This window comes from Candoia aspera, chromosome 5, assembly GCF_035149785.1.
Source record: "Candoia aspera isolate rCanAsp1 chromosome 5, rCanAsp1.hap2, whole genome shotgun sequence".
Taxonomy (NCBI): domain Eukaryota; kingdom Metazoa; phylum Chordata; class Lepidosauria; order Squamata; family Boidae; genus Candoia; species Candoia aspera.
This window is the reverse complement of record NC_086157.1, coordinates 33,796,722-33,821,454: the sequence shown is the minus strand read 5'-3', so window position 1 is coordinate 33,821,454 and position 24,733 is coordinate 33,796,722. Positions and strand designations below refer to the sequence as shown.

Here is a 24,733-nt window from a genome sequence, read left to right as displayed (position 1 = left end):
GCATTGATAGAGAATTGTGATAAATGAACAGCGATTCTGCCTTTCTTGGTTCAGCTTCAGTCTTCCATACAGTCCCTTACAGCCTATAAACACTGGGACAGGACATTGGCGCATTGGGACGGGGTGTTGACAGCATCCCCTTGATAGCCTGGAATGTAAAGCTGGGTATTATCAGTGTACGGATAATATCTCCCCCTATCTCTCCCCTCTCCCAGTGGCTTCATATAGAAGTTTGTTTATTTAATTTATACAGCTGCCAAAGTCAAATATGTGATTCTGGGTGGCTAACAATGATTTTAAAAAAGATAAAAACAATTATAACAAAGTAATAAATAATATACACAGTAGCTGATACTTTTAAAAACTCAGCTGCCAACAATTAATGCAACTGTAATACAGGCTTAGCCACACATCTGGGGTCTGAGGCTCAGTGACAAAACCAGGTCTGCAAGGCCTTATGAAAGGCTGGCAGGGTTGGGGCAAGTCTACCATGATATTCCAGAGGGCAGGGGCCATGATGGAACAGGCTCTCTTCCTGGGTCCTGCTGAATCTAACTCTGTACTGTGTGAGACTTGGAGCCTTTCCTGCTGGATCTAACAGGATGGGTGGATAAAACTGAGGAGGGTTCCAGAAGTAACCTACACCAAGCCGTGAAGGACTTTTTAGGTAACTACCAGCATTTTGAATTGAACTCGGAAGCATATTGGCAACCAAGGCAGCTTATGGCGCAGAAGAGTTACATGCACCAAAGGAAAAGCACCCGTAACCACCTATACCGCTGCATTTTGTACCAGCTGACGCTTCTGACTGTTCCTTAAGGGAAGCACCATGTAGAACGCATTGCAGTAATCCGTTTGGGAGGTGACCAAGGCATGAGTGACCAGGAGACTTTCTGCTCACGGTCATTCAGGTACAGGCGCAATTGATAGCGATACAAAGGCCCTGCTAGCCACGGCTGCCATCTGCTCTTTGAAACTGTGCACAGGTTCTCCCTGGGGTAGTACAACCCCATCCAGAACTAAAGTTAGAAAGTGCCCAGAGCCACTTAGCCTTGAAGCTAGTTGTTCCCCCTCCAGATCCCCACAGCCTCCAGACACTGAGACAAGGCCTCCGTATTGATGATATTTTACCCGGAACCCAGGTGCAGTTCGCTTACAGCAGCCAGGTGGGAGATCACAATACTGATTTCTCCCTAAAGAGAGTTTGTAACTATAAACAAAACAACCAGACAACAAGCCACTGTCACAATAAGGAAGGACAAGTAAGAATGCTTCACGTCCCTTATCAACATGGTACTGGCCCACGTATGAACATATATCCATGCTCAATCTGATTCCACCAGGACTCCAGACATTGTTTCTGGTGCTTTTCCCTAAACACCTCTGTGACCATAGCACCAAACAGGACTGGCTGCTTAGGGCAATCGTGTCCAATGTTCGGCTTGTCTCATGTTGCCTGTGGTAGCTCCTAATACTAGTAGCTATCACTGATAGCTTCTAATACTAGTAGTTCAACTTTCAAATATGGCCTTTTTTTAGCTGACATTCCAGACTGGTTGAGTACCATGCCATCCATTTTTATATTCAGCAGCAGGTTTAGAGGGTTTTTTAAAAAAAAAAACTCTTAAAGATCAGGTCAGGTTAGGTTATTTTTAAACAGAAACAGTCTTAGCAGATTTCTGTGCTGCTTGCAGAAGGCTTTCCTTGCTGCAGCATAATCCAGCAGTTCATTTCCCCTTTTAAAGAGTAATGCCTCTCAATATTTAAATATAGGTGTAGATTTTAGAATTAATTAGATGTTTCTTCTATATTCCCCCCCAAATTTTAGTTCATGTCACAAATTAAATCAAGGACCAATGTCCCTAGCAAGCTCAGATTTCATCACAATGTTGCAATGAAAACTCTCCCACTTAATGTACTTCTGTGTGACATTGGGGTGCCCATACAAACTTCATTTCTTTTGTCTCATGATGCACATTTCAGTATTTCTTGCCCTCCTGTAGACACTCATGATTTATAGTTTGACTGTTTTTCCAGTTATCATAAAATTTTCCAGGTAGTAGATGATCAGAAATGTTTTGACTATAAAGGCTGATTTACTGTAGGTAAAGGTCAGAAGAAATTTGTTGTACAACACTCACGTAGAATAAAACAGGGTCTGAGCCTTAGGTTTTAGTACTACCAAAGTATATAGATAATTAAATGTATGTGTTTACCACAAGGTGTACCAATATATTTAAATTAGCAGACTTGAAATTTAGACACATCAATCATTTCATCTGTTTGTACTATATATAGTGCCTTTGAGTCATTCTTGACTCCTGGCAACTGCCTGAGCAAGTCCTTGCAGTTTTCTTGGCAACATTTTTGGAAGTGGTTTGCCATTGCCTTCTTCCTAAGGCTGAGAGAAAGGGACTGGCCCAAAGTCACCCAGTTGGCTTTGTGCCTAAGGTGGGACATGAACAACAACTAGTTGATGCCAAGAAAAGTGCAGAGACTTGTCTAGGCAGTCGCCAGGAGTCAAGAATGACTTGTAGGCAGAAAAAAAAGGACTAACCTCACAATCATAACCAAGTCAGTAGGTCTGTGTACATATGTTCAAATTTAACTCTGGAAAACATAAACATTAGGCAAGTTTTCCAAAAAAAACAATCATCTTAGTCATTTGGAACTGCCTCCATCTCTCCTCCCATGCACTCTATTTTTGAAATGCCTGAGAAGGGCTAAACATGAAATAAATTGAATGAAAACATAGTGGTGTGTGATTATCATTAGCTACAAATACTAAACTAAAGATGTGACCTCATTTCTCTAATGGATGAATTTTCAGCTCAGCTGGCTTGAGCTGAAAATCATGATACTTTTGAATAAGTAATTTCTTCTGTTTGGCAGTGTTTTCAATTAATTTGTTCCATTTTCAACATTTCTCAGGCATTCCAAAACAGTGGAGTTAGTGGAATGACAGGACATTTGCTCTGGCTGTACTCCCCACCCCCCACAGCACTTCAGTCATTTGTTGGTGGGGAAGGTATGTATTTGGCTGAATGCAGTTACAAGCATCACTGTAACTGAGTACCTAATGGCAGCCTTCCTGATCCCAAACAGGATTTCAACTGCAGTTTGTCCTCTGGTAGGAGCACATGTCCCAGTTTTTCTTCCACATACTCTTTTTTGGGATGCCTACAAAGGCATGTCTGGATATAGCATTATTTAAATAATGTCCAACAAATATTGACTCTTGAGCATAAATCAGGTTGCTTTTAATACTAAAAATAATCATGGCCTTGGTGGACAAAGAGGAAAACCACTTTGTGTTCTTCAGAGATAACAGCACCATTAGACCAAAGCCTGGTGTTTTGTAATGAAAACCGGTGTGGCAGTCTAATACGTTGCTGTGAACACAAAAGTTTTAGTAGAGTAGTATAGTTTGAGTTTGATACGGAAACCAAGTTTACTGTGCCATATCTATGGGCTATGTAGGCATTAAGTCTCAGGGAACTGATCTCAAGTACATTTCCAAAATAAAGCCAGCTTATCACTTGCCATATCCCAGGATGCAGCTTTTGGCAAAAGAACCTTTAAAAGATTTTAAAAATATCATGGAATGGCAAATTGTCAGCCAAAGGGGACTGAATTCTTGTCGTGAGTTAAAATAATTGTGATCTTTTCGGTATTTTCATAGCATTTTGAATTCAAGAGCAGCTTGGTCTGAGTAAGCTTGTTTTTTCTAATTCTATTTTCATTTGTCTTTTTTCTAATGGAATTTCATCACTCTTTGGAAAATATTTGATAGATCTATGCAATACTTCCAATTTTATTAGAAAGAGGTGCTTCAGGATGTGTAGGAGCACAGATGCAGCAAAAATTGCATCTCATCAAAGCAGCTGCATTTGTTTCTGGTATCCCGAGGCTGAAATGGAAGCCACTACAGGAGCCTTGCAATCCTGGGAAAAGGCAAGGTTACTTTAATGAGACAGGTTATTTTCCCCTTGAAAGTCAGTGAAAAGCAGACAGATCTTTTCAGAAATTTTCTATCACTGCTCTTCTGGAAATGAATATTGACCAAAGGGAGGCAGCCAGCTTGGTGCAATACTATAGCATGTTAGAAATGTTAACTGAAGCATAGACTGCAGTTAAATTTGACTGGTGTCAGGAGTACGTCAGTGTGGTGAATGGAGCACAAGAATGCTATATTATCAAGGGAGTAGGAAGAAGCAGTGGGTTTAGGTTGCATAGGAGAATTTTGTTTGTTTTTTAAAGGGGGGACTGTGTTTGTTTTAAAGTATTTTTGACTTCCTGATGGAATATATTTTACCCTCTCTCCAGCCTCCAGCATACCTGTCTTCAAGAGTGCTTATTAACTTGCATTACTCACTGCTGGCCTGCATCTCATGGACTGAAACCACTGGAGTCAAGGAAAGGACTGCTGGCTTATGCCAATTGTAAGTTTTTGCTAAACATTTTAAGCATTGATTGCCCTTTCAGTTGAAATCATGTAAAAGATTGTCAACTTACCTTTGTTATAGATGTCTTTTTCTTATGATCACAGTTTGAGGTGGAAACTGCAAGTAATAATTTCATTATATAATTAAGAACACATGATTTTAGGATTATGTGCATAAAATAATAGGTGCACAAGTACTGTGTAACTAATCAGGCATGCAACAGGCTTTCTTTTGGCAAGTGAACTATATTGTTGTTGTTGACTCAAAAGTAAGCTAACTTGAGGTTTCCTGTAAGCAGGCTTGTGTACCAAGGGCTTGTATGCTCTTTGGAGTGGCTGTGGGTTGTTCTTTTCATCAGATATATTGTACAGTTAGGCAGAAGAGCAGGTGTTGTCATTAAAAAAACTTTGAGAATAGTGCCTAGCATCTGCATTTTCAGAAAAACAATGCAAGCAAGGTAGGACTCATTATTGTAAAATAGGATTCTATTATTGTAAAATAGCTTATTTATTTGTTTAGAATGTTAAAATTAAATTAAGATTAATAAAGATAATAAAGGCTTTCCCCCAAGAGTTGGGTTAGAGTAGGTGGCAGGTCCTGCAAGTTTGATTGTCTTTTAAGGATTGCCTTTCTTCTGGTTTTTGCACAGGTTTTTTTTCCCTTTTTTTTCCTTTTATTGTATTGTATGACTGTTTCTACTGTACGTCACCCAGAGTCTTTGAAGAGTTGGGTAGCCTTAAGCATTTGTAAAATAAAAGTAAATAAGAGACGATACAACATTGTTGTTTTATTTGTTGTAATTGGAAAGCCATTCTTTACTTAGGCATTTCAGTAGCATTTTGGGTTTGAGGGGGAAAAAGGGGATTTGGAGATGATATGAGAATGCATGCCATACTGTTGGCATCCCCTTAAATCATACGTGTCTGTTCCTGGGATTGTATGGTTATTTTTGTGTGAGCCCCAGAAAATACTCAGGTTCTTGATGTGTTTCTGTGATTTATTTTCTTCCAATCAGATTTCAGTTTTAGAGACACTTTGGTAATAACTAAATACCTGTAAACACAGATGATAACAAGCCTGATAACCTGGCTAATCAAAATGAAGAAGACTCTGACTTGAGGTCAGCTTCTAGGAACTTCAGGTTGGTTTTGCCTCATAGTGTCATAGTTGGAGTTAGTCTTTGTTTACAGAGATTAAACTATCAGATGCATGCTTTTCTGAAAATAAATAATGACACTGTAAACATTTGAGTATCTGTAAGCAACAATATACTCAGATCATCTCACTGTGGAACAGCCTTTGTGCTTCTGCATTATACTCATTGGTACATCAGTAGGTGTGGCAAGACAAGTTTGATCCAAAATGGCATGGCATTTGTCTAGGGCAGTGTTTCTTAACCTTAGCCAATGCTGGCTGGGGTATTCTGGGAGTTGAAGTCCACACATCTTAAAATGGCTAAGGTTGAGAAACACTGCCCTAGGGTAATACATAAATATCTTGCACGCTGATTTCATAACCAACTTTGCTTTTTCCCCAGCTAGTAACCTGTTTTGACTACCTACTATAGTCAGTGCCTTTCAACTGACAGTTTTTGCTGTGTTGCAACTTATTTTAAAGAGTCAATTTTTAATATGCATACTGCAAGTTATTTACTTTTTGAACCAACAGTGCTTTGTTTGATAAGTGTTGCCTGGGCTATAGTTTTGAATACACTTACTGTATCCAAATGATGACTATCCAAATGATGAGGACATGGCAGTTCTTCATGCTGCAGCTATACTTTCAAATCATGCAAAAGGCTAACTCTTCCTCTTCACCATAATTGAAATTAATCTAAATGTAATGATAAGATAATCCACAGGTATAATCCCCCTATGGCTGAAATGTAATATTTGTTTTGTAAAAGTAGTGTATCAACTTCATTCTGAAAGTTGCCCTTGCATATCATAAAAAAGAAAAAAAAATCTAAAAATTGGAACAATTGGTTTAGATAGAGTGTCACTGCTTATGTGCTATTCCACAAACGATTCCTTTCTTTGAATGAGCTGTTTTATTGGTTGCATATTTAAAAGTACGCCTCAGGCAAAACCAGTCAGTGTGTATAGGATTGGTGCAGATGTTGTGAACCAGAAAGGGACATTCAACTCTGTAATTCATAATACATTATGGTGTAGTAAAGTTAGGTAATTATAGAGAAATAGGTTGATTCTGGGGGAAAATAATAATGGGATTATATTAACTTTTTTGTGTAGAGAGACATGGCTACTCTGTTTTGAAATTACAGCATCTGTAAGTTATTTAATTTTTATTGTACATGTAAAATAATGACTCGTTACAAAGTGGGAAGTAAAAGTATAGGAAAAACATGACAGTTCTTACAATAGCAAAATAATATACGTTTTGAAATAGCCACTTGTAGGTGAAAGCTGACTAGATTGTTAGTAAAAAAAAATCCATAACAAACTACTCGTTTTATGGTGGATATACTTTAAGTCTGAATAAGTTAATTCATTGTAAGAAAGAATGGGGAGTTCTACACATTCAGTGGCAATTATATGTTCCCTTTCAGAAGATGTTGGCAAAATTCTTACCCTAAATTCATTGATTGTGCTATTTTTTAAATTTTGTGTATTGTTTTAAAAGAAAAATACGCATCACGTAACAACAGAATCTGACAAAGAAGTTGATTTGAACAACAGTGAAAGTGGCACATAGGACAGAATTCTGAGAAAGAATACAAAGGAATTTCATTATATATATTTCACTTACAGTCATGGCTAGTATTACAGAAATGCAGTAAAACTCACATGCCATTATAGTGGCTGTTTTTGGCGTTCTTACTGAATTTCCTTTCATTTTGTATCATACTGTATTGGGTCTAATCTACACATTACTTTTTTCTTCTCTGTTCGTCCCCCCTCTCTTTGATGTTAAACTATTTTTAATCAGTTCTGTTGTGTTGAACTGATTAACAAAAATTGTAAGAAATAATTTAATTTTAAGCTTCATAAATATTCATAAATATTTTTTTGCAGAAAGGAAAATGGCTGGCTTAGCAGATTACGTTACAGTTTCAAAAATTCCTTCGTAGCCCCTTTGTTGGGAAAAAGTGTAATTAAAATGTTGACAAACAACATATTTATCAACAGATCATTGCTGCAAATCAGGTGTAGTTTTCTCACTTCACTGTTACAAATATTTTATCCGACTACCACGTGCAGAAAATCCAGAGTTTTTGATACTTTACTAGATTCCAGATATATGGGATATAGTCAAGAAGAACATAGGCACATTTAACATACAGTGATTAATAATACTATTGATGCCAGCCAAAATGTAACATTGATAAGACTAGATCAAACTGTTCTTTCTAACTCCTAAGATGCTGCTCCAGTATCAAGGAAATTAATTTCACACTGCTTAAAATGTGACCTTCTCTCAGTTTATCATGATAAGACATTCCAGTTCATTATTCCAGAGGCTGCATAAATAACTAATATCATCTTTTTTTCAGCTTCTTACAAAAAAGGGGCAATAGCTCAGGAAGCAGTTAATTTGTTGAAAACCTTTAAAGGCTGTGAAGCTTCAGAAGTATCACTAGCCTCTACATCAAATAAAACAAACAACAAATGTTCGAGTAACTACTGAAAAAATACATTGAGATAAATTACTCTTTTCTTAATTCTGAAAGATTTAAAAATGGCTTCCTTGGAGTGAAGTAATCATGAAATATCCATTTGCCAAAACAAAAAACCCCACCAGCAGATTTAGATGCTATTTTTATGCTGGGATTATCCGACAGTGTGTTTATAGGTACATGAAGCAAAATCAGTTCTGCAACTCTGCATTTTCCACTACAGTGGGAAAAGCACTCTGTAATCAAAGTAGTTAAAAATCGTAATGCCCACTTTATCAAGAAAACTGATCCATAATTAGATCATATAGTGGAATCTTTGCCCATCATAAGAGTATCTGTTATATTAACTTCATTAAAACTGAAAGGCAAGGATTTATTTGGAAAAAAAAAAGTTCACCCTATAGTTTTAGTAAAATAGGATTAGAAGACCGCCAATATATTCTTTAAGCCTGGCAAACCATTGGAGAAGGAGTCTTCTCAATTTCATAGATTTAATTGTAGAAACATTTTTTTGGGTAAAACAAGTAGAGCAAAATTAATAAATTGGTCCTGTGTTAAATATGGTATACCCATTTTAAAAGGGGACGGATCTCTTGAATTATTGAAAAGAATTACTACTATAAACATTAAAATGTTGATTAATAAATTTGGAATTTATACACATTCTCATTTGTATTCCAAAAAGATTTCACAGTATTGTTCTGCTTAATTTGTTTTAAGTCAAAAAGCTAATAACTTATCCATTGATTTGATCCAGCAATTGCTGTCATATCTGCATCTAGGTTACGTTTTTCAGAAAGCGTGAACTGGGTAAATTTTATGTGAAATTGGTAGTGCTTGTGTTCTGTGGTCAAGTCAGTGCAGTGGGAGTGGGGAAGTATGTCAAATAAAAAATGCAGAGGAAAATGCTTAGGAAAATCTATAGACAAAGACTTTAACCTGTATACTATTGGGGGAAACTGTGTTTCTTTTCTATGGACAAATGTTCATGTAGAAAAACACACAAGTAATTCACTGGAATTACAAAGATCATGGACTGTGAGGACTGTACTCTGTTCCCTTAAAATTATTAGTAGCATATTGTGCTAAGATGAGTATATTCTATGAGCCAGCGTGTCATGAAGCTGAATAAAAAAATCAAATAACTTGTGCTTTTAAGGCTGTCTGCTTCTTCTGATGTTTTCACTAATGATCGACGTAGAAATTACATTTCCGTGAATTTGTATTTTTAGTATTGTAAATGACTCTGTGATCACTGAATGGTATATATTATATAAAAATATGTTCTTGCATTTTTTAGGACTTAAAGTTTGAATGAATGGTGGAGGAACGTGTGCAGTGTTTCAATGCATCTATTTGTTTTATGACAGAGAGACTCCATGAAAGATGACAGAAGAAGTAATTGTTATAGCAAAGTGGGATTATACTGCCCAACAGGACCAAGAACTTGACATAAAAAAGAATGAACGCCTCTGGCTGCTGGATGATTCCAAGACATGGTGGAGGGTAAGAAATGCGGCCAACAAAACAGGATATGTGCCATCAAATTATGTGGAGAGAAAGAACAGCTTGAAGAAAGGCTCCTTGGTTAAAAATCTAAAAGACACATTGGGTAAGTCCTTAGCTAAAACCTGCTTTAATTTTATAAATGTTTTACAGAAATGTCTATGCTGGAATGTCATATTAGGGTATCACAGTATCATAAGGTTTTTTAAAGGAGTATAGGTATATTTTATGTTAATTCAGAATACAGATAGAAGATGATTTCAATTTGCAAATAGCTTTTTTTTTTTATGAAGAGGACATGAAGCCCTTTGTTAGTCTTTCCTAATGGGAGTGATTATCATTGAAAGAAAAACAGAAATTGAGCTTTTCCTTTTGAATGTATTCTGAAGTCCTCTGTTATGAAGATAATCAGTGTTTTAGGAACTTTTATTTTATTTATCTACTTACCCTGACATTTGTAAGCTGCCTACTTCATGGATTCTAGGTGGCTTACATTTGAAACACAAGGTAGTTACCTAACCCTTATCTCTGAGCAGGTGCCTCCAGTTCAGTGGCACCTTCTGCCTCAATGGCTTGAAATGCAGTCTCAAAATGTTTTCTGGGAAGGGGGGTATCCTAACCTTGGGAAAACAGGCTATTCTTGAACAAAGGGGCTGCTATGGAGAAGGCTTATTCCCAAGCTCCTCCCACTTAACATCTTGAGTGGAAGGATTCTCAGCCAGGATAAAGTGAGCAGTTAGATTCTACCTAGATCAGATGATCCTGAAAGTAATAAAGGATTAAGCCATAAAGGGCTTTAGCACTATCATGAATTGGATCTGGAAGCCAACTGGAAACCAGTGCTGCTCTTGCAATATGGCATTGCCTGTCAGTAGACAGGCAGTTCATTTTGAACCAGATACATGAGTAAGTTGCTAGACTCTCTTGGCCTAGAAAAGGCTCCAGTTGGGCCCCAGCCATATGTTCTGTAGGAAACAAATAGGATGGGGATTGAGACCAAATCGTGCTTTATAGCAACATACTTTACAATGCTTATATATTGTTATAATAGTTGAAAAGACCTGGGATACTCTTACAACGTAACTTAAATTCTGTAAATAACACTGTACTGTTAATAAAACATTATTCCTTCCATCTAGCATAAATTATGCTATTAAAAGAGACATCATTTCTCTTTGTTTTCATGTCTCCCACTTCACACAATTGGCTCTTATTGATAGAATGAAATAACAGATAGAGGAATGACAAGAGTAATTGTTTTAAGGATAATTAAGTCATACCACAGAGTAGAAACTCGACAAGGACTGGTTTCTGACTTTCCAGGGCCACATTTTACTGAAGTCCTACATAGTCTATTATACAGGGTATAATTGATTCACTCTCAGCCAGCCTTAATGCTCAAATTGGTCCTGGGCCTACATAACAGCTGGTTGGGCACCATAGGGCCATATCTAGTTGGGAAGAAAATGTCAGTTTGGTCTAAATAGGGATCCCATAGATCCACCAACTAATTTGGGGTAATAGGTATCAACCCTAAAGCCCTGTATTACACTAACCTATGTTTGTTTGTTTGTTTGTTTGTTTCTTTAAACAATCTATATGGCAGGTCATCCCACTGCAGTGACTCTAGATGGCAAACAGAAAATTAAAACCAAAAAGCAATCCAGTTGTTTAAAATAAACAACCAAGATTATCAATAGAACACATGCCTAAGGTCTAAAAACATTCTGTATTCACAATCAGTAAAAACAACAACCAGATGAAACGATCAATGGGGCTTGCTTAATACCCTGGCCCAAATGCCCTGTGGAACAACCTTTAATACCCTGCGAAAGACCATCATGTTCAGGGCCATCCAGATCTTGGGCGGAGGAAGGGGGATGTTGTTCCACAGGGTCAGCACAGTGGCAAAGAAGGCACAACTTCTGAGTCCTGTAAGATGACATTGTTTAATAGACAGGACCTGGAGCCTGCCCACCCAGTCTGTTCTGATGGGGTGAGCTGAAATAATTGGGACGTTTTTAGTCTTATAGTTATTATTAGTCTTATATAGACTTATACTCAATAAGGATTGTGGCCATTTAAAGCCCGATGCTCAACTGTCTCTGTGGTGATTTGTCTCTCTCTCTTCCAATAAGCTCTGTAGATTCAGAGCTTCAGTGTTAATATTGTTAATACTGTTCTGTGGTAACCGTTTGTAATGAACCTTCTCTCTGTGAAGAGAAAGGTGGATATCCATTTTTGTAACACAAAGTAAAAGTTTCATAGTAACCGATGTAATTCCCTCTTTTAACTCTATCATTTACATCAGGGAATCAGTTTAGTTTTGTCTGTACTAATGACCTAGCCATGGGATTGGATTCTTGACTGTTTCAAAATGCTTATCAGCCAGTTATTAGGATCTGGTGAAAATTTAAGTGTAGATGTACAGACAAGTGTGAATTTGCATCAGAACAAAGATTTTTAAATAATATGTTTAAAAGATTCAACAGGTTCAAGGTTTTAGAGTGCATTGGTAAGTCAATCATTATGGTCAATATGACTGATTTTATGTTCTGTTAATTTAAATATGCTTCAAAAGGTAAAGATGAATATTAAGCCCCTCTTTTTCCTGATTATTTTATTAACTAATTATCAGTAATATTAAGCCTTTGCTAAATAGAACATATGGATTATCATGTTATAGGAATGCAATTTCCTTGCCTTTCTGTATCCTGAGAATTGTGAACCATACAAAGGATATTTAGATCACGCTGAACTCAAGATTGTGGTTTATCATTTAAATGCTGTAATTTAAATTCATAAGTACAAGTGAACTATAAACCATAGTTTCATTATGGGAATAGGGTTGCCACTGACTGGTGCTGATAACCTTAAACAAAAATTTTATTTCTGTATAATTTGGGGGCCAAATTACTCCTTGATACTTGAGATACCAGATTAGAATCTGCTTTAAAAACAACTAGATTTTGGAGCCTCTGAACTGTAAAAGACTAGACAGAGTCTATGTATTCTTGGAGTGGCCAGTATTTTATTTGCTGCGCCTCAGTTAGGAGACCACTAATTCTCTCTAGCTTCAGCTTTCCGTTAAGTGCGGTGCTAATCTTAAGATCATGGGGGCAAAAAAGACAGTTGCTTCCGTAAATTGGAAAGAAAAGATTCCCTTTTCTCCAGAAAGTTGATAAAAAGTGCTCAAGTCTTCTCTGACAATCAGGAATTATTCTAACAGTAGGTTTTGCCAAAGGAGAGACATAAATCCACAAAAGAATTAAAGCTTGGGAACAGATTTTTTTATTATCAGATTTTTACTAAATGGTGCTATAAAACCTTTGCTTAAATAAAAGCCCTTTATGAATATTTGAACTAATGTAGTTTGATAATTATTTTAATGCCTGATATTGCTGATGTCAGTAGCGCAAATGGTCTTGTTCTTGTCTTGCAGTCTTCCATTTGTTTGAAGCGAAAGACATTACAGTATATGACTGTTCAGTGTAGCTTGCTTTTTCCTTTTCCATTTAACTTCCTGTTTATTTTAAAAGCTTGCTAGAAACTGTCAGCTATTTCCTTTTCTGAGGCAATACAGCTTGTTAGCTGTATCAGTGCTTTACATTTTACCCCTCCCTATTTTACCACCAAAAGGAAATGAAACATTTCTTTAGACACTGGCTTTGTCTGTGCGCCTTAATTTTGTTATTTATCTGAAACTCTTACATTAACGTTCTTGATTATATAGCACCTTCCTCTTTTCCTGAAGGCTTTGATTTACATATATTTGTATCTGAAATTAATATGACTGTTGCAAATTAAGCAGTTACAACAGCCTTTCATATCAGGCAATTAAAAGAATGTGTGTGTGTAGGGACTGCAGTTTCCAGAGTTCTCATCCTTTAGCCATGCCGTGTATGACTCTGGAACTTGCACCCTCCGTACATCTGGACCTTCTCCAAGTTGAAGAAGTGGGTTATAGTCTCACTTGAGAGATTTTGCTGAGGCCCTAAATTCACATCAGTTTCAGTTTCACTCTTTGATTCCTATTCAAATATCTGGTACTGGAAGTGGAAATTATTTAGAATTCTTTTTTCACTCAATTGTCGATGTAAGTCATCACTGGATATTGATATTGAACTCAATGGCTGATTTACATAACATTATAGCTTTGAGCTATAATTTTATCTATCCAGGGTCAGTCTTGCAGTCAACCAAGCAATCAGACTTATTCAGCAGATTCCTAGCTTTTCTATTTCTTTTTTTGGCATTTGGAAAAATTGACAGGGCACAAACAAAATCAGCAGTAAGGCTAAGATTCTAGATTCAGACATGATTATAATATAGTTTAAAACCAAGCAAGATTTGTAAACCAACACCAAATTGCAGTTTCAATTACAGTGTCATTTGTTGCCAAAATTAATCATGGTTTCTTTCTTAGGATGGGTGCGTACATCATGCAGAGCCATAAAAAAAACCCAAAATATAGTTTATTAGCATTACATGCAAACTGTACCAATAACTGTTGTATCCAATGATTTGCAGATACAATTTTATTTCTAAAATGTATAACTGACTGTACTGTATAGGTGTCTGAAGGAAGCTAAAAGTGCTTGTCCTTTGAGAAAACTCACGTACAGTATCTTTTAGTGGAGGTCATTCATACATTAAGCTGGAAATCATAGAGATATGTACCTGTATGAATAAGTTTTTATGTTGTTTTCTACCCCCCACCCCCAAAAAACAAAACAAAACTGAAAAGCCTAGCAATGGCTGCGTATCAAACTATTTTGAAAGTGAAATGACATTAGAAAAAAACATTTGCATGCCACTGTAGCAAAACTGCTTCACTTGAAATTTTAGTCCTCCAAATATTTAAGTAGTATTGTGCAGTAGTATTGTACAAGGGTCAAATGTTTTCTAAAGCGACATGCTGCTTTCAACAGGTTTTGAACTGTAATCTCCATCAGTTGCAGTCAACAGTGATCTAAACTATCTAGAGGGAATCAGATTGTGCTATTTTTAATGGGGCATTTTTGTTTGGATACTGTATTTGGGGAAAAGCAACACATAAAATTTTAAAATAAATGTACATTTTTATTCAGATTTAAGATTGGTTGAGCAAGCATGCATTTTAAAAATTATTCCCAACACATGTAGTTTCATACACACACACACACACACTGTGTGTGTGTGTGTGTGTGTGTGTGTATGATAAGATTTTTAATGTTCAATCAAAATGATTAATGACATCCCTGCAAACCTGGCCACTATCACATAGTGTATTTCATAGTTTTTGAAAACTTTAAATACTCAAATAGGTTTTATTTTTATGAAGCAATACCACACTTCCTCCCCAAAACAGCATAGTGAACAGCATTCTACAAATGGTAAGAGTAAAATCAAATCAGAGAGAGAAGAGGAAAATGCAACCTTGTTCATGCTTCTGGCTCTCTCAGAGGTCTGACTATGGTGTGTGTGTGTGTGTGTGTGTGTGTGTTTGGAGTGGAGGATGCCTTCAAGTCATTCGTGAGTAGTGGTGACTGCCTAGACAAGTCCATGCAATTTTCTTGGCAACATTTTTGAAAGTGTGGTAGGGACGTGGTGGCGCTGCAGGTTAAACCGCTGAGCTGCTGAGCTTGCCGATCGGAAGGTCGGCGGTTCGAATCCGCGTGACGGGGTGAGCTCCCGTTGCTAGTCCCAGCTCCTGTCAACCTAGCAGTTCGAAAACATGCAAATGTGAGTAGATTAATAGGTACTGCTTCGGCGGGCAGGTAACGGCGTTCTGTTTAGTCATGCTGGCCACACAACCACGGAAGGGTCTACGGACAAACACCGGCTCTTTGGCTTGAAACGGAGATGAGCACCGCCCCCTAGAGTCGGACACGACTGGACTTAATGTCAAGGGAAACCTTTACCTTTACCTATAGAGAGTGGTAGGTGGCAGTATTGCAGCCAAAACTATTCCCATGACCTGAGTTCAATCTCAGCGGAAGCTGGATTCTCGGGTAGCTGGCTCAGGTCGATTCAGCCTTCCCTCCTTCCGAGGTTGGTAAAATGAGTACCCAGCTTGCTTGCTGGGGAACCGGATGACTGGGGAAGGCAACGGCAAACCACCCCACTGTAGCGAAAGCGGCGTCCCCACAAAGGGTCAGACATGACTTGGTGCTTGCTCAGGGGACCTTTCACCTTTTCATCTTTCATAGAAATGGCAGCATTACTCAGGTTTCTGCTTTTACTTTTCTTCAGCTTGGTAGGTTCTTTTATTCTCTTCCCCTGGACTTTCTGTAATAAAACTCTTGCAGAAAATATAGCAAAAATTAAGGTAGTCTCTCCATCTTTTAAAACACTGACATTTTTGGAAGACATATGCCTGATTTAAAACAATTCTATTTATGGGAGCAAGATAATAAACCATTACATACACTATACACCAGCATAGCTTTGAAGACTTTCTGATCAGCTGTTGACTTTCCCCATGAAATTACTTTATTTATTCCCTCTTTCCCCATGCCAGCTGAGAATGGTGGTATGACAACTGTTTTCTCCTAAACAGCATAATTTCATTTCCTGTTTAATTTTACTTGCTGAAAGTAATATACAAACTCTGGATGTGTGTATATGTATATGTGGGGTAGGGGGTGTTTTTATTTTGTCCTTAGATGTCAACAAATCAGCTCATCATTACAAATATGCTGCTGTCCTCAAGCACACCCTCATTCCAAATGGCAAACATTCACAGCCTCTTCTTCCCTAAAATACAAGAAGCAGCAGCTAAAGTTGACTGGTACTATTCATAGACATTCATCATGCCTTTGGATAATGGATTTCAAGCAGCGTATTACAAGCACATTGGCACCTTTGTTAAACCTGTTTGCATTGGGTTAGGCTAAGCAAGGTGTACAGATTTTTTGGTTGGAGGCCACCTTCTAAAAAGGAGTCAAACGTGTCAGGACAAAAACTGATGCCATGTATTTAGATTAAATTTTAAATTACACATAGTTAATATATTTACTTTCCAGGCATGTTATTTAAAAGTTCTTACCTTCTATCACATTGAAAATTACTATTTGGCATCAACTTGTGGAGAGGTCTGGGGGCTTCATTTAAAGCTTTGGTGAACCACATGCCATTCTGGGTTTTAGATTGTGTATTTCAGCTGTAGGGCAATTCTGGTTGGAAGACTTGTGGTTTTCAAGCATTCTTCTCCACTGACAGATTTTAGCCAAATAACAGGAACATTGACTTTTTCCTCAAGGTGCAAAAATCCTGTTCTGCTTAGCAACTACATGCCCTTGTAATCCTTTGCATGCTTTTACAGAATAAGCCTCATTCAGTACGTGTGTATAGAAGCATGGTCTTAATCAGAGCTTTCAGACTATAATTTTAAATTAAACTCCCATGTTATTTGTATTTATAAATTTGTAACATTTCATATAGAATTTTACAATTTCATTTTTTAGCTGTCTCTCATGTACACATTAGTAAAATGAAAAATTAAAACCTAATATAAAACAAATTGTAGCATTAAAACTATCAGCACAATAGAGAACCAGTTTAACAGAATGACAAAAAATACACAATATATTTTTAAAAGCCTAGAGGAGTAATTACATCTGTCATTGTACCAGCCACTTTGAAAGACGCAGTGGTGTGCACCCCTCCTCAAGTAGTTGTCACAGAACCTGGCTGTTTTAGAAAACTCTATTATTTTTAAGGGAAGATTGCTGAGAATGTGATCAGCATGCAGATACAGGAAATCTTAGTGAAGCGGACTATCTAGATCCCCATCAGTCAAGATTCAGGTATGGGTATGGGTAGAAACCACATTGACTGCTATGTCGGACAATCTTTGGCAAGACTGGAATGGAGGGTGTGATACTCCTGGTCCTGTTGCATCTCTTGCCAGCCTTCAATTCCATGGTATCCATCTGGACCAGTTGGGAGCAGGGCACAGTGTTGCAGTGGTTCTTCTCTTTCCTGCTTCTTCTCTTTGCCTGCTTCCAGGGTTGTGTAGGAGGGAGTGGTTAAGCCTTAGCACGCTCTGCTACAGAGATCTGTGTTTTTTCCTCCTGCTGTTTAACATCTACACAAAGCCACTGGGTGATACCATCTGCATGAGGGCATCAGCATGCAGATGACACCCAGCAACGCAATTCTGCTCCTGGCTGAATAGGAGCTGTGGTGCCCCAGTGCCTGAAGGAAAAATAAGCTCATACTGAATGCTAGTGAGACAAAGTGGCTTTGGATTCAAAGGCCACCTGAATCCAAGAATAATTTATTTTTAAATATGGACAAGATAGTGTTCCCTGAAACATAGCTGACTCTTAATTTGGGCCCTCCTAGATTCATGGCTCCTCCTTGAACAACAAGTGGACTCTGTGGCTAGGAAGACCTTTGCACAGTTATATCAGATGTGCCAGCTCTGGCAGTATACACCCATGCTTTTGTCACCTCATGGCTGGATTGCTGTAATTCGCTTTACCTGGGACTGCTCTTGAAGATCACCCAGTTGGTGCAGCATATTATGGGCATACCTAGATTTGCCCATGTAAACGCCACTATGAGAGCTTAATTGGCTGGCGGTCTGTTTGCAGGTACAATTAAAGGTGTAAATTGTCACATGATGCCAGCCACACTAGGTGGACCAGACTAGAAAATCAAGTCCACAGGAAAACTAGAACTACACTTTATTGAGATTGGTTATAATAACAGAATCTTGCAAGTCTGATTGTTCTTTACTCTCCTCCTCCTTACACCACAGTGAATCAGGCATTTGGCTGAGCCATTTCCAAATACTATCTTGCTTCACAGGGCTTAAAGAATATTCAGTCCTCTTTACCTAGGTAACAGTTCTTATGTATTTTTGCCAAGGTCACCTCCATTACTCTCTATACATGAATATCTTTGAGACCGCCTGCTTTGGCCTGTTTTTACCCATTTACTAAGGGCTAGGAGGGTCCCTTTTTAAGGGTCCCTTCTACCAAGGAATACCATTTACAGGGACCTAGTTGTCGAGCCTTCTCAGTTATTCCCACCACCCTGCTTTGGAACAGTTCGCCCATGATATCTAGACTGCTTCCTCCTTATTGAGCATCCAAAGAGCTTGATGGCATGATTTTGTTTTAATGTTTCTCTTGTTTGATGCAAGTTACTCAGAACCATTTGGAACTGAGCATCACACAAGCTTAAGTTAGTACATAAATAAATAAATTAACATAATAAGGTGTCAGGCAAGCCATTTTGGTTAGAATGTCTACAGTCAGTCTTATCACTGAAAATGCCTCTCCTGGTATCTCTTGCTTCATTTTACTTTTTTGGGTTCTAGGTTAGAGTTTTTTCAAAGGATATCAAACTTTGAGCTGATGTATGTGAGGGAAGGCAACATTTCAGTATCCTACTTCCAAATTTTTAAAGGCTTTAAAAGAGAAAAAAAAACTATGTTACTTTGAAGATCAAGTTTCTAATTTTGGCTACTCTGTGATCCAACTACGTCAGTTCATGCCCAAGTAGGAGTGAAGCAAGATTTGTTTTAATTGATTTGTTTTTTTTAATAACTGCATTTAGGAAAGCTTGTCCTTTCTAATAACCACATTTGTTAAATTGTTTTTTAAAACATGTCCCAACCATTTGTATGGGGAGATATGATCTTGTTTTGACTGAATAATAAACACACCAGTCAGCCTCTGTGACACATACACACACAATTAGTAAAATAGCAGAGAGCTTAGATTAAAAGGTAGGCTGCTACTGTCAGTGTTTCTGCTTTTTCACCTGAAGAGCTTAGAATGTTTCAACTGCTGTAATGAGATGACTTAGCAGCAGTATCTACATATGAGCAAACACATGCAAAAGCTTAATGAAGTCAGGCTTCTTACATATTAATATGCTTTTGCTACATACTTAGTCATTAGAAAAGAGCACGTAAGTCACAGCAACAGATACCTTTATCTACTGCCAAAATACAATGAATAAAAAGTACAGATTCATTCTAGTGCTCTGCATGGATTGAATTTCTCAGTCATCCCCTCAGCGAAGAGATTTGTGGTAGAGGTAGTTGCAGGGATTAAGCAGGGAAGCTAACTCTTGATTCTGGCGTGTTTCAGATAACATGGACTTGCTAGATTTATCTGTTTCTGATCTGGTTAAATACTTTTGTTCTTTTGAATGTTAGCATTATAAGTGATAATGAAATGTATCAAGAAATGTAGTCCATGTTCTGCATAGATCTTACTTATCTGTGGCTTGGCTGCTTTTTAAGATTTACTTCTAGCTTTAATTACACTAGACTGTTGATGCCAGAGAAGTGTTTTCTAAGTATTTGGAAATCTTAACTTCCACTCAGATGGAAAATGACTTAATCATTGCAGTAGAATGAGGAACTAACATGAGCTGAACCTCAGACTTGTGTTTTTACAATATTTCATTAGTAAAATATTTAGAGTTAATATCTCTAGTTTCTGTATTGTGTTCAATACATTGATGCACAGCCAGTGTTTAGTGACAGAGACAGGAACTTTTCATGATGGCTCAGCCACAGTCAACTTGTACTGAAGCCTTCTATTTTGGAAAGAATAGAAGTACGGTTTTCCTGTAATTGTATCACAGAATATAACAACTAAGCTAGGAAAATATTCAATTGTAATTATTTAGTTAAGTACAGAAAACAGGAGAATTTGGAATATGTCTGAGTGGAAATCATTAAAAAGGAATGATTGAATTTTTCCTCATTAATGGGGGTCGTTCCTGAATTTTGACCAGTACAATTACATTTTTCCTTTTGTTGCTGTAACTTCCATTTTGTCCCACAGACTCATCCTTGTGAAATTTAGGAAAACAATATGTCAGTACAAGTAGTCCTCAATTAACTAATTGGGACTGGAATTTCCATCACTAAGTGATGCGGCCATAGAGCGCAACATCATGTGACTGTGCTGCTTAGCGATGGAAATTCCAGCATTTTCAGTTGCTGTGGTTAAGTGAATCACTGCAGGTCATTAAGCGAGGATATCACATGGTCGCCAGTTGTGACCTCCTGCTGGCTTCCCTGTTGACTTTGCTTGTAGGAAGCCAGCAAAGAAGATTGCAAATGGCAATCACGTGACTGTGGGAATGTTTTGACTGACGTAAGTATAAGGACCAGTCCTAAGTACCACTCGTTTAGCGCTATCTTAAGTTTGAACAGTCACTGAACAAGTGGTCATTAAGCAAGGACCACTTGTACTGGTTATGCACTGTAAATGAGCATTTTAAGTGACATTTTGATATGTAATTAAGTAACAGAACCAAATTGATATGTGAGGGAACACTGTTTAGAGAAGGATTTATTGTCTTAAAATACATCAGTATTATAGTGTCATAATTGTATATTTGTATGTGTTTTTCATGAACATTTTGTGAGTTGCCTTGCATAGACAAATTACTTCTTTTGTGCTAGACCAATTGTCCTTTGTGTTGTCTTATAGTCATACATAAAAATAGAAGAAGTTGAGATTCATACAACTGGTCATTATAGTTAAAAGAGCATGTGTGGATTTCAGGGAGGTGGCGCATTGTTGTTGTTTTTGTTATATTAAATCTCTATCTACCTACCTACCTATCTATCTCATCCATATATATACAGTAATGTGCAAAAGACTTAGGCCACCACCAGCTTTATTGTTTTAGCAGAGTTTTAATGACCACCCATAATTATTTTTCAGTCTCTGTATTAAGATACAAACAGAAAATACAGGAAATATGTACATGAAATTTAAACAAACACAATTTTCAGAACAAAATGGCTTCTTCAAGCAAAAGTCAGTATTTAGTGTGACTTCTAGTGTGGCTCTAAGCGTATCTTGAACTCTTTTGGGGAGACTATCCTGAAGTTTTCTGAAGTAATCTTTCTGGTATATTTTACCAGGCTTCTTTCAGCACTTCCCAGATTTCTTCTTTAGATGTAGGTTGTCTTTTATTTCCTTCCTTGTCCAGGTAATCCCATACTGCCTCTATAATATTCAGGTCTGGACTCTATGGAGGCCAGTCCGTGACTGTTGGTGTTTTATCAGCTGTTTTTCTCGCTAAATATGATTTCAGTGCATTAGCAGTGTGCTTGGGATCGTTACCATGCTGAAAAATGAAACCATTCCCAATCAGGCACTTTCCAGAAGGAATGGCATGATAAATTAAAACCTGTCTGTACTTTTCAGCATTCATGATCCCATCAATACAGACAATATCGCCAACACCACTGGCAGAAATGCAGCCCCAAACCAGGACAGACCCTCCACCATGTTTCACTGAAGGCCGTAAGCACTCATTTGTCCATCTCTTTCCAACTCTTCTTCTCACATATTGTCGACGATTGGACCCAAAAATTTCAAACTTGGATTCATCACTGCATAATGCTCTTTTCCACTGATCCTCATTCCAATCTTTGTGAGCTTGAGCATATCTTAGCCTTTTCATCCTGTTCCTCTTCCGCAAAAGTGGTATCTTGGCTGCTACCCTTCCATGAAGATGATTCCTGATCAAGCTCCTTCGGACTTTAGAAGAGTCGACGTGGCATCCCAATGCAGCTGCCTGATGCTGAGCCAGGTCCCTGCTGGACTTCCTCTGCTCTTGAAGGAGAAACTATGAGGAACTTCTCTTCAGAATTGGAAAGTTTTCTTGGCCTTCCAGTCCTTTTTTTGTCCTTGAACTCTCCTGATTCTTCAAATTTCTTTATAACAGCTTGAATACCACATCTTGAGTATTCAGTTTGTTGATTTCCTTTTGAGAGTGGCCTTGCTGATGCAAAAGTATGATTTTATGTCTGTCCAATTCTGTGATCTTTGGCATTTTGACTGGAATGATGTGATTGAAAGTTGGTCTTCTTAGCAAGCTTCCAGTGAATTACACTCATGCAACATGTGTATGTACTGTATGTAGTGCTCAAGCATATCTTGCACAAACCTAGTGTACAAGCCCTTGTCCACAGCAGTCATTTTGGCATGAAATAGTAGGACATATACAGGTGTTAGCAATGACAGTATTTAGGGTTCCATTCCATTTAGGTTTATGGGAGCCAGGTGCCTGCTGTTGCTCTAGTCTAAGGGGAGGTCACACTAAATATCTGCCACTTTAGCCAATGGCAAATATATATACACTATATATCTCAACTCAAGGCAGCAAATGTACCTAATACTCCTGCTAATACTAAGTTACAGAGAGTTGGACTTCCTTATTCCAAGCTGTCATAGGTTGAACCACTTCTGAAACCATTTAAATGGTTTTGACCTTGAAATGAGCAGTGCTATAGGACTGAGAAATAAGGATTTTTTTGCAGATGGTGTGCTAAATAATTGTATTAAACCTTTATCACAGTAACATTGAAATGGAACATTATTGACATTGATGGAAATTGTATTCCTCCTCAGGCACCAGATCACATGGTGATAGTGATAATCATTTAAAAAGTGCCCATTCCTGCCTGGTGGTTGTAGTTCTCACTGCCTGTTTACACACTGTCAGATTGAACAGGTTAATTATTTTTGTCAAAATGGATCTTATGTGAAAAGGATCTATGGATCTGTGCCTGTGCAGGTATCGTTTTACAATCAAAACTCCACAATAAAATATGCAAAGAGTAATTGTACTATGTGTGCACACCGTTTCTAAGATTTTTTTTTTTTGGCTCCCTTATCGTGGATTGAATGGCAAAAAGAGGCTTGATGGAATTTGCATACCATTAGGCTTACATTTGGTTATTAGTTGCCCCTGTTTTTACATTAGCTACATCTAAAAGTAAAAGAATACTGGCTGATTACATATTTTATTCCCAATATGCAGCCTAAAGCATGGCTGGTTATAAAAATAGTATTTCCTTTTTTATTTGCCTGCACTGCTTTGTGTCTATTAAATCTCTAGTGGCTTTAGAAAGAAATGCTCTGAAAGGGCACATCAAAGCTTTACTTAGCAGCTACTCTTCTGAGATAAAAAGACCTTTCTTAAAAAGTAAAGATGTTGAGCTGTTTTTCTGATAGCTTTTCTGGTGGTATAGCTTCATTCTTTAGTGTCTTAGTTCTTTTCCTTTATGCTCAGATTAAGGAAAAATGTTAAGATATTTTCCCATTCTGAATCAGATTAACTTATTCTTACTGTTTGTTTGAAATGTTTTTATTTTATTTTTGACAGGATTGGGTAAAACAAAGCGAAAGACAAGTGCTAGAGATGCCTCGCCAACTCCTAGTACTGATGCAGAATACCCATCCAACGGCAGCAGTGCTGATAGGATTTATGACCTGAACATCCCTGCGTACGTTAAATTTGCCTACGTGGCAGAGAGGGAGGATGAACTCTCTCTCGTTAAAGGGTCTCGAGTGATTGTTATGGAAAAATGCAGCGATGGCTGGTGGAGAGGGAGCTACAATGGACATATTGGCTGGTTTCCTTCAAACTATGTAGTTGAAGAAGTTGAGGAAGCAACTGCTGATTCACCAAGTTTTCTAAGTTTGAGAAAAGGGGCATCCATGAGTAACGGCCAGGCCATGAAAATACTTCACATTGTTCAGACATTGTATCCGTTCAGTTCTGTCACTGAAGAAGAGCTCAATTTTGAGAAAGGTGAAACTATGGAAGTGATAGAGAAACCTGAAAATGACCCAGAGTGGTGGAAGTGTAAAAATTCTCGAGGGCAAATTGGTCTTGTTCCCAAAAACTATGTAGTAATCTTAAGTGATGGTCCTACGATTAATACTTCCCACCCTCCTCAGATAAGCTACACAGGGCCCGCTTCCACAGGACGGTTTGCAGGAAAAGAATGGTATTATGGGAACGTTACTCGGCATCAGGCAGAATGCGCTCTAAATGAAAGGGGAGCGGAAGGTGACTTCCTTGTCAGAGACAGTGAATCTTCGGTAAGTAGCTATCATTTCAGAAGTCAAAGTGTTGAATTTTTTGATTTTGTGATCCATCATGCAAAATACATGAGGTAATAGAGAGAACAGAGATTTTCCCTGCTGCATGAATCAAGTGGAGTTCTTTAAACTGAATATTCATGTGTTGTGTAATATGGATCTCCTTTCATTAATTGAATAATAAATCATCTATATAGGGAAAAACAGAATATACGTATGGTGTGCCATTTTTGTGCTACAATTTTAAATCTACTTTTCAGGTATATCACTTGAAAACAACT

At 37.7% G+C, this 24,733-nt stretch overlaps 1 protein-coding gene across 3 annotated transcripts in view; it reads left to right on the top strand.

Annotated features, from left to right (window-relative positions):
* The window catches only part of NCK2 (NCK adaptor protein 2), a 74,931-nt gene that overhangs the window by 42,270 nt on the left and 7,928 nt on the right, over positions 1–24,733 (top strand). Inside the window, exons 1-4 of one of the 3 annotated variants that reach the window (XM_063304924.1) lie at positions 2,921–3,028; positions 4,327–4,442; positions 9,453–9,694; positions 23,731–24,452. In XM_063304924.1, the coding sequence (XP_063160994.1) occupies positions 9,469–9,694; positions 23,731–24,452 (948 nt within the window). In that variant the 5' untranslated portion in view covers positions 2,921–3,028; positions 4,327–4,442; positions 9,453–9,468. Of the gene's footprint in view, positions 1–2,920; positions 3,029–4,326; positions 4,443–4,830; positions 4,903–9,452; positions 9,695–23,730; positions 24,453–24,733 lie in introns of those variants that run through there. The other 2 variants (XM_063304925.1, XM_063304926.1) reach the window with 2 other exon arrangements.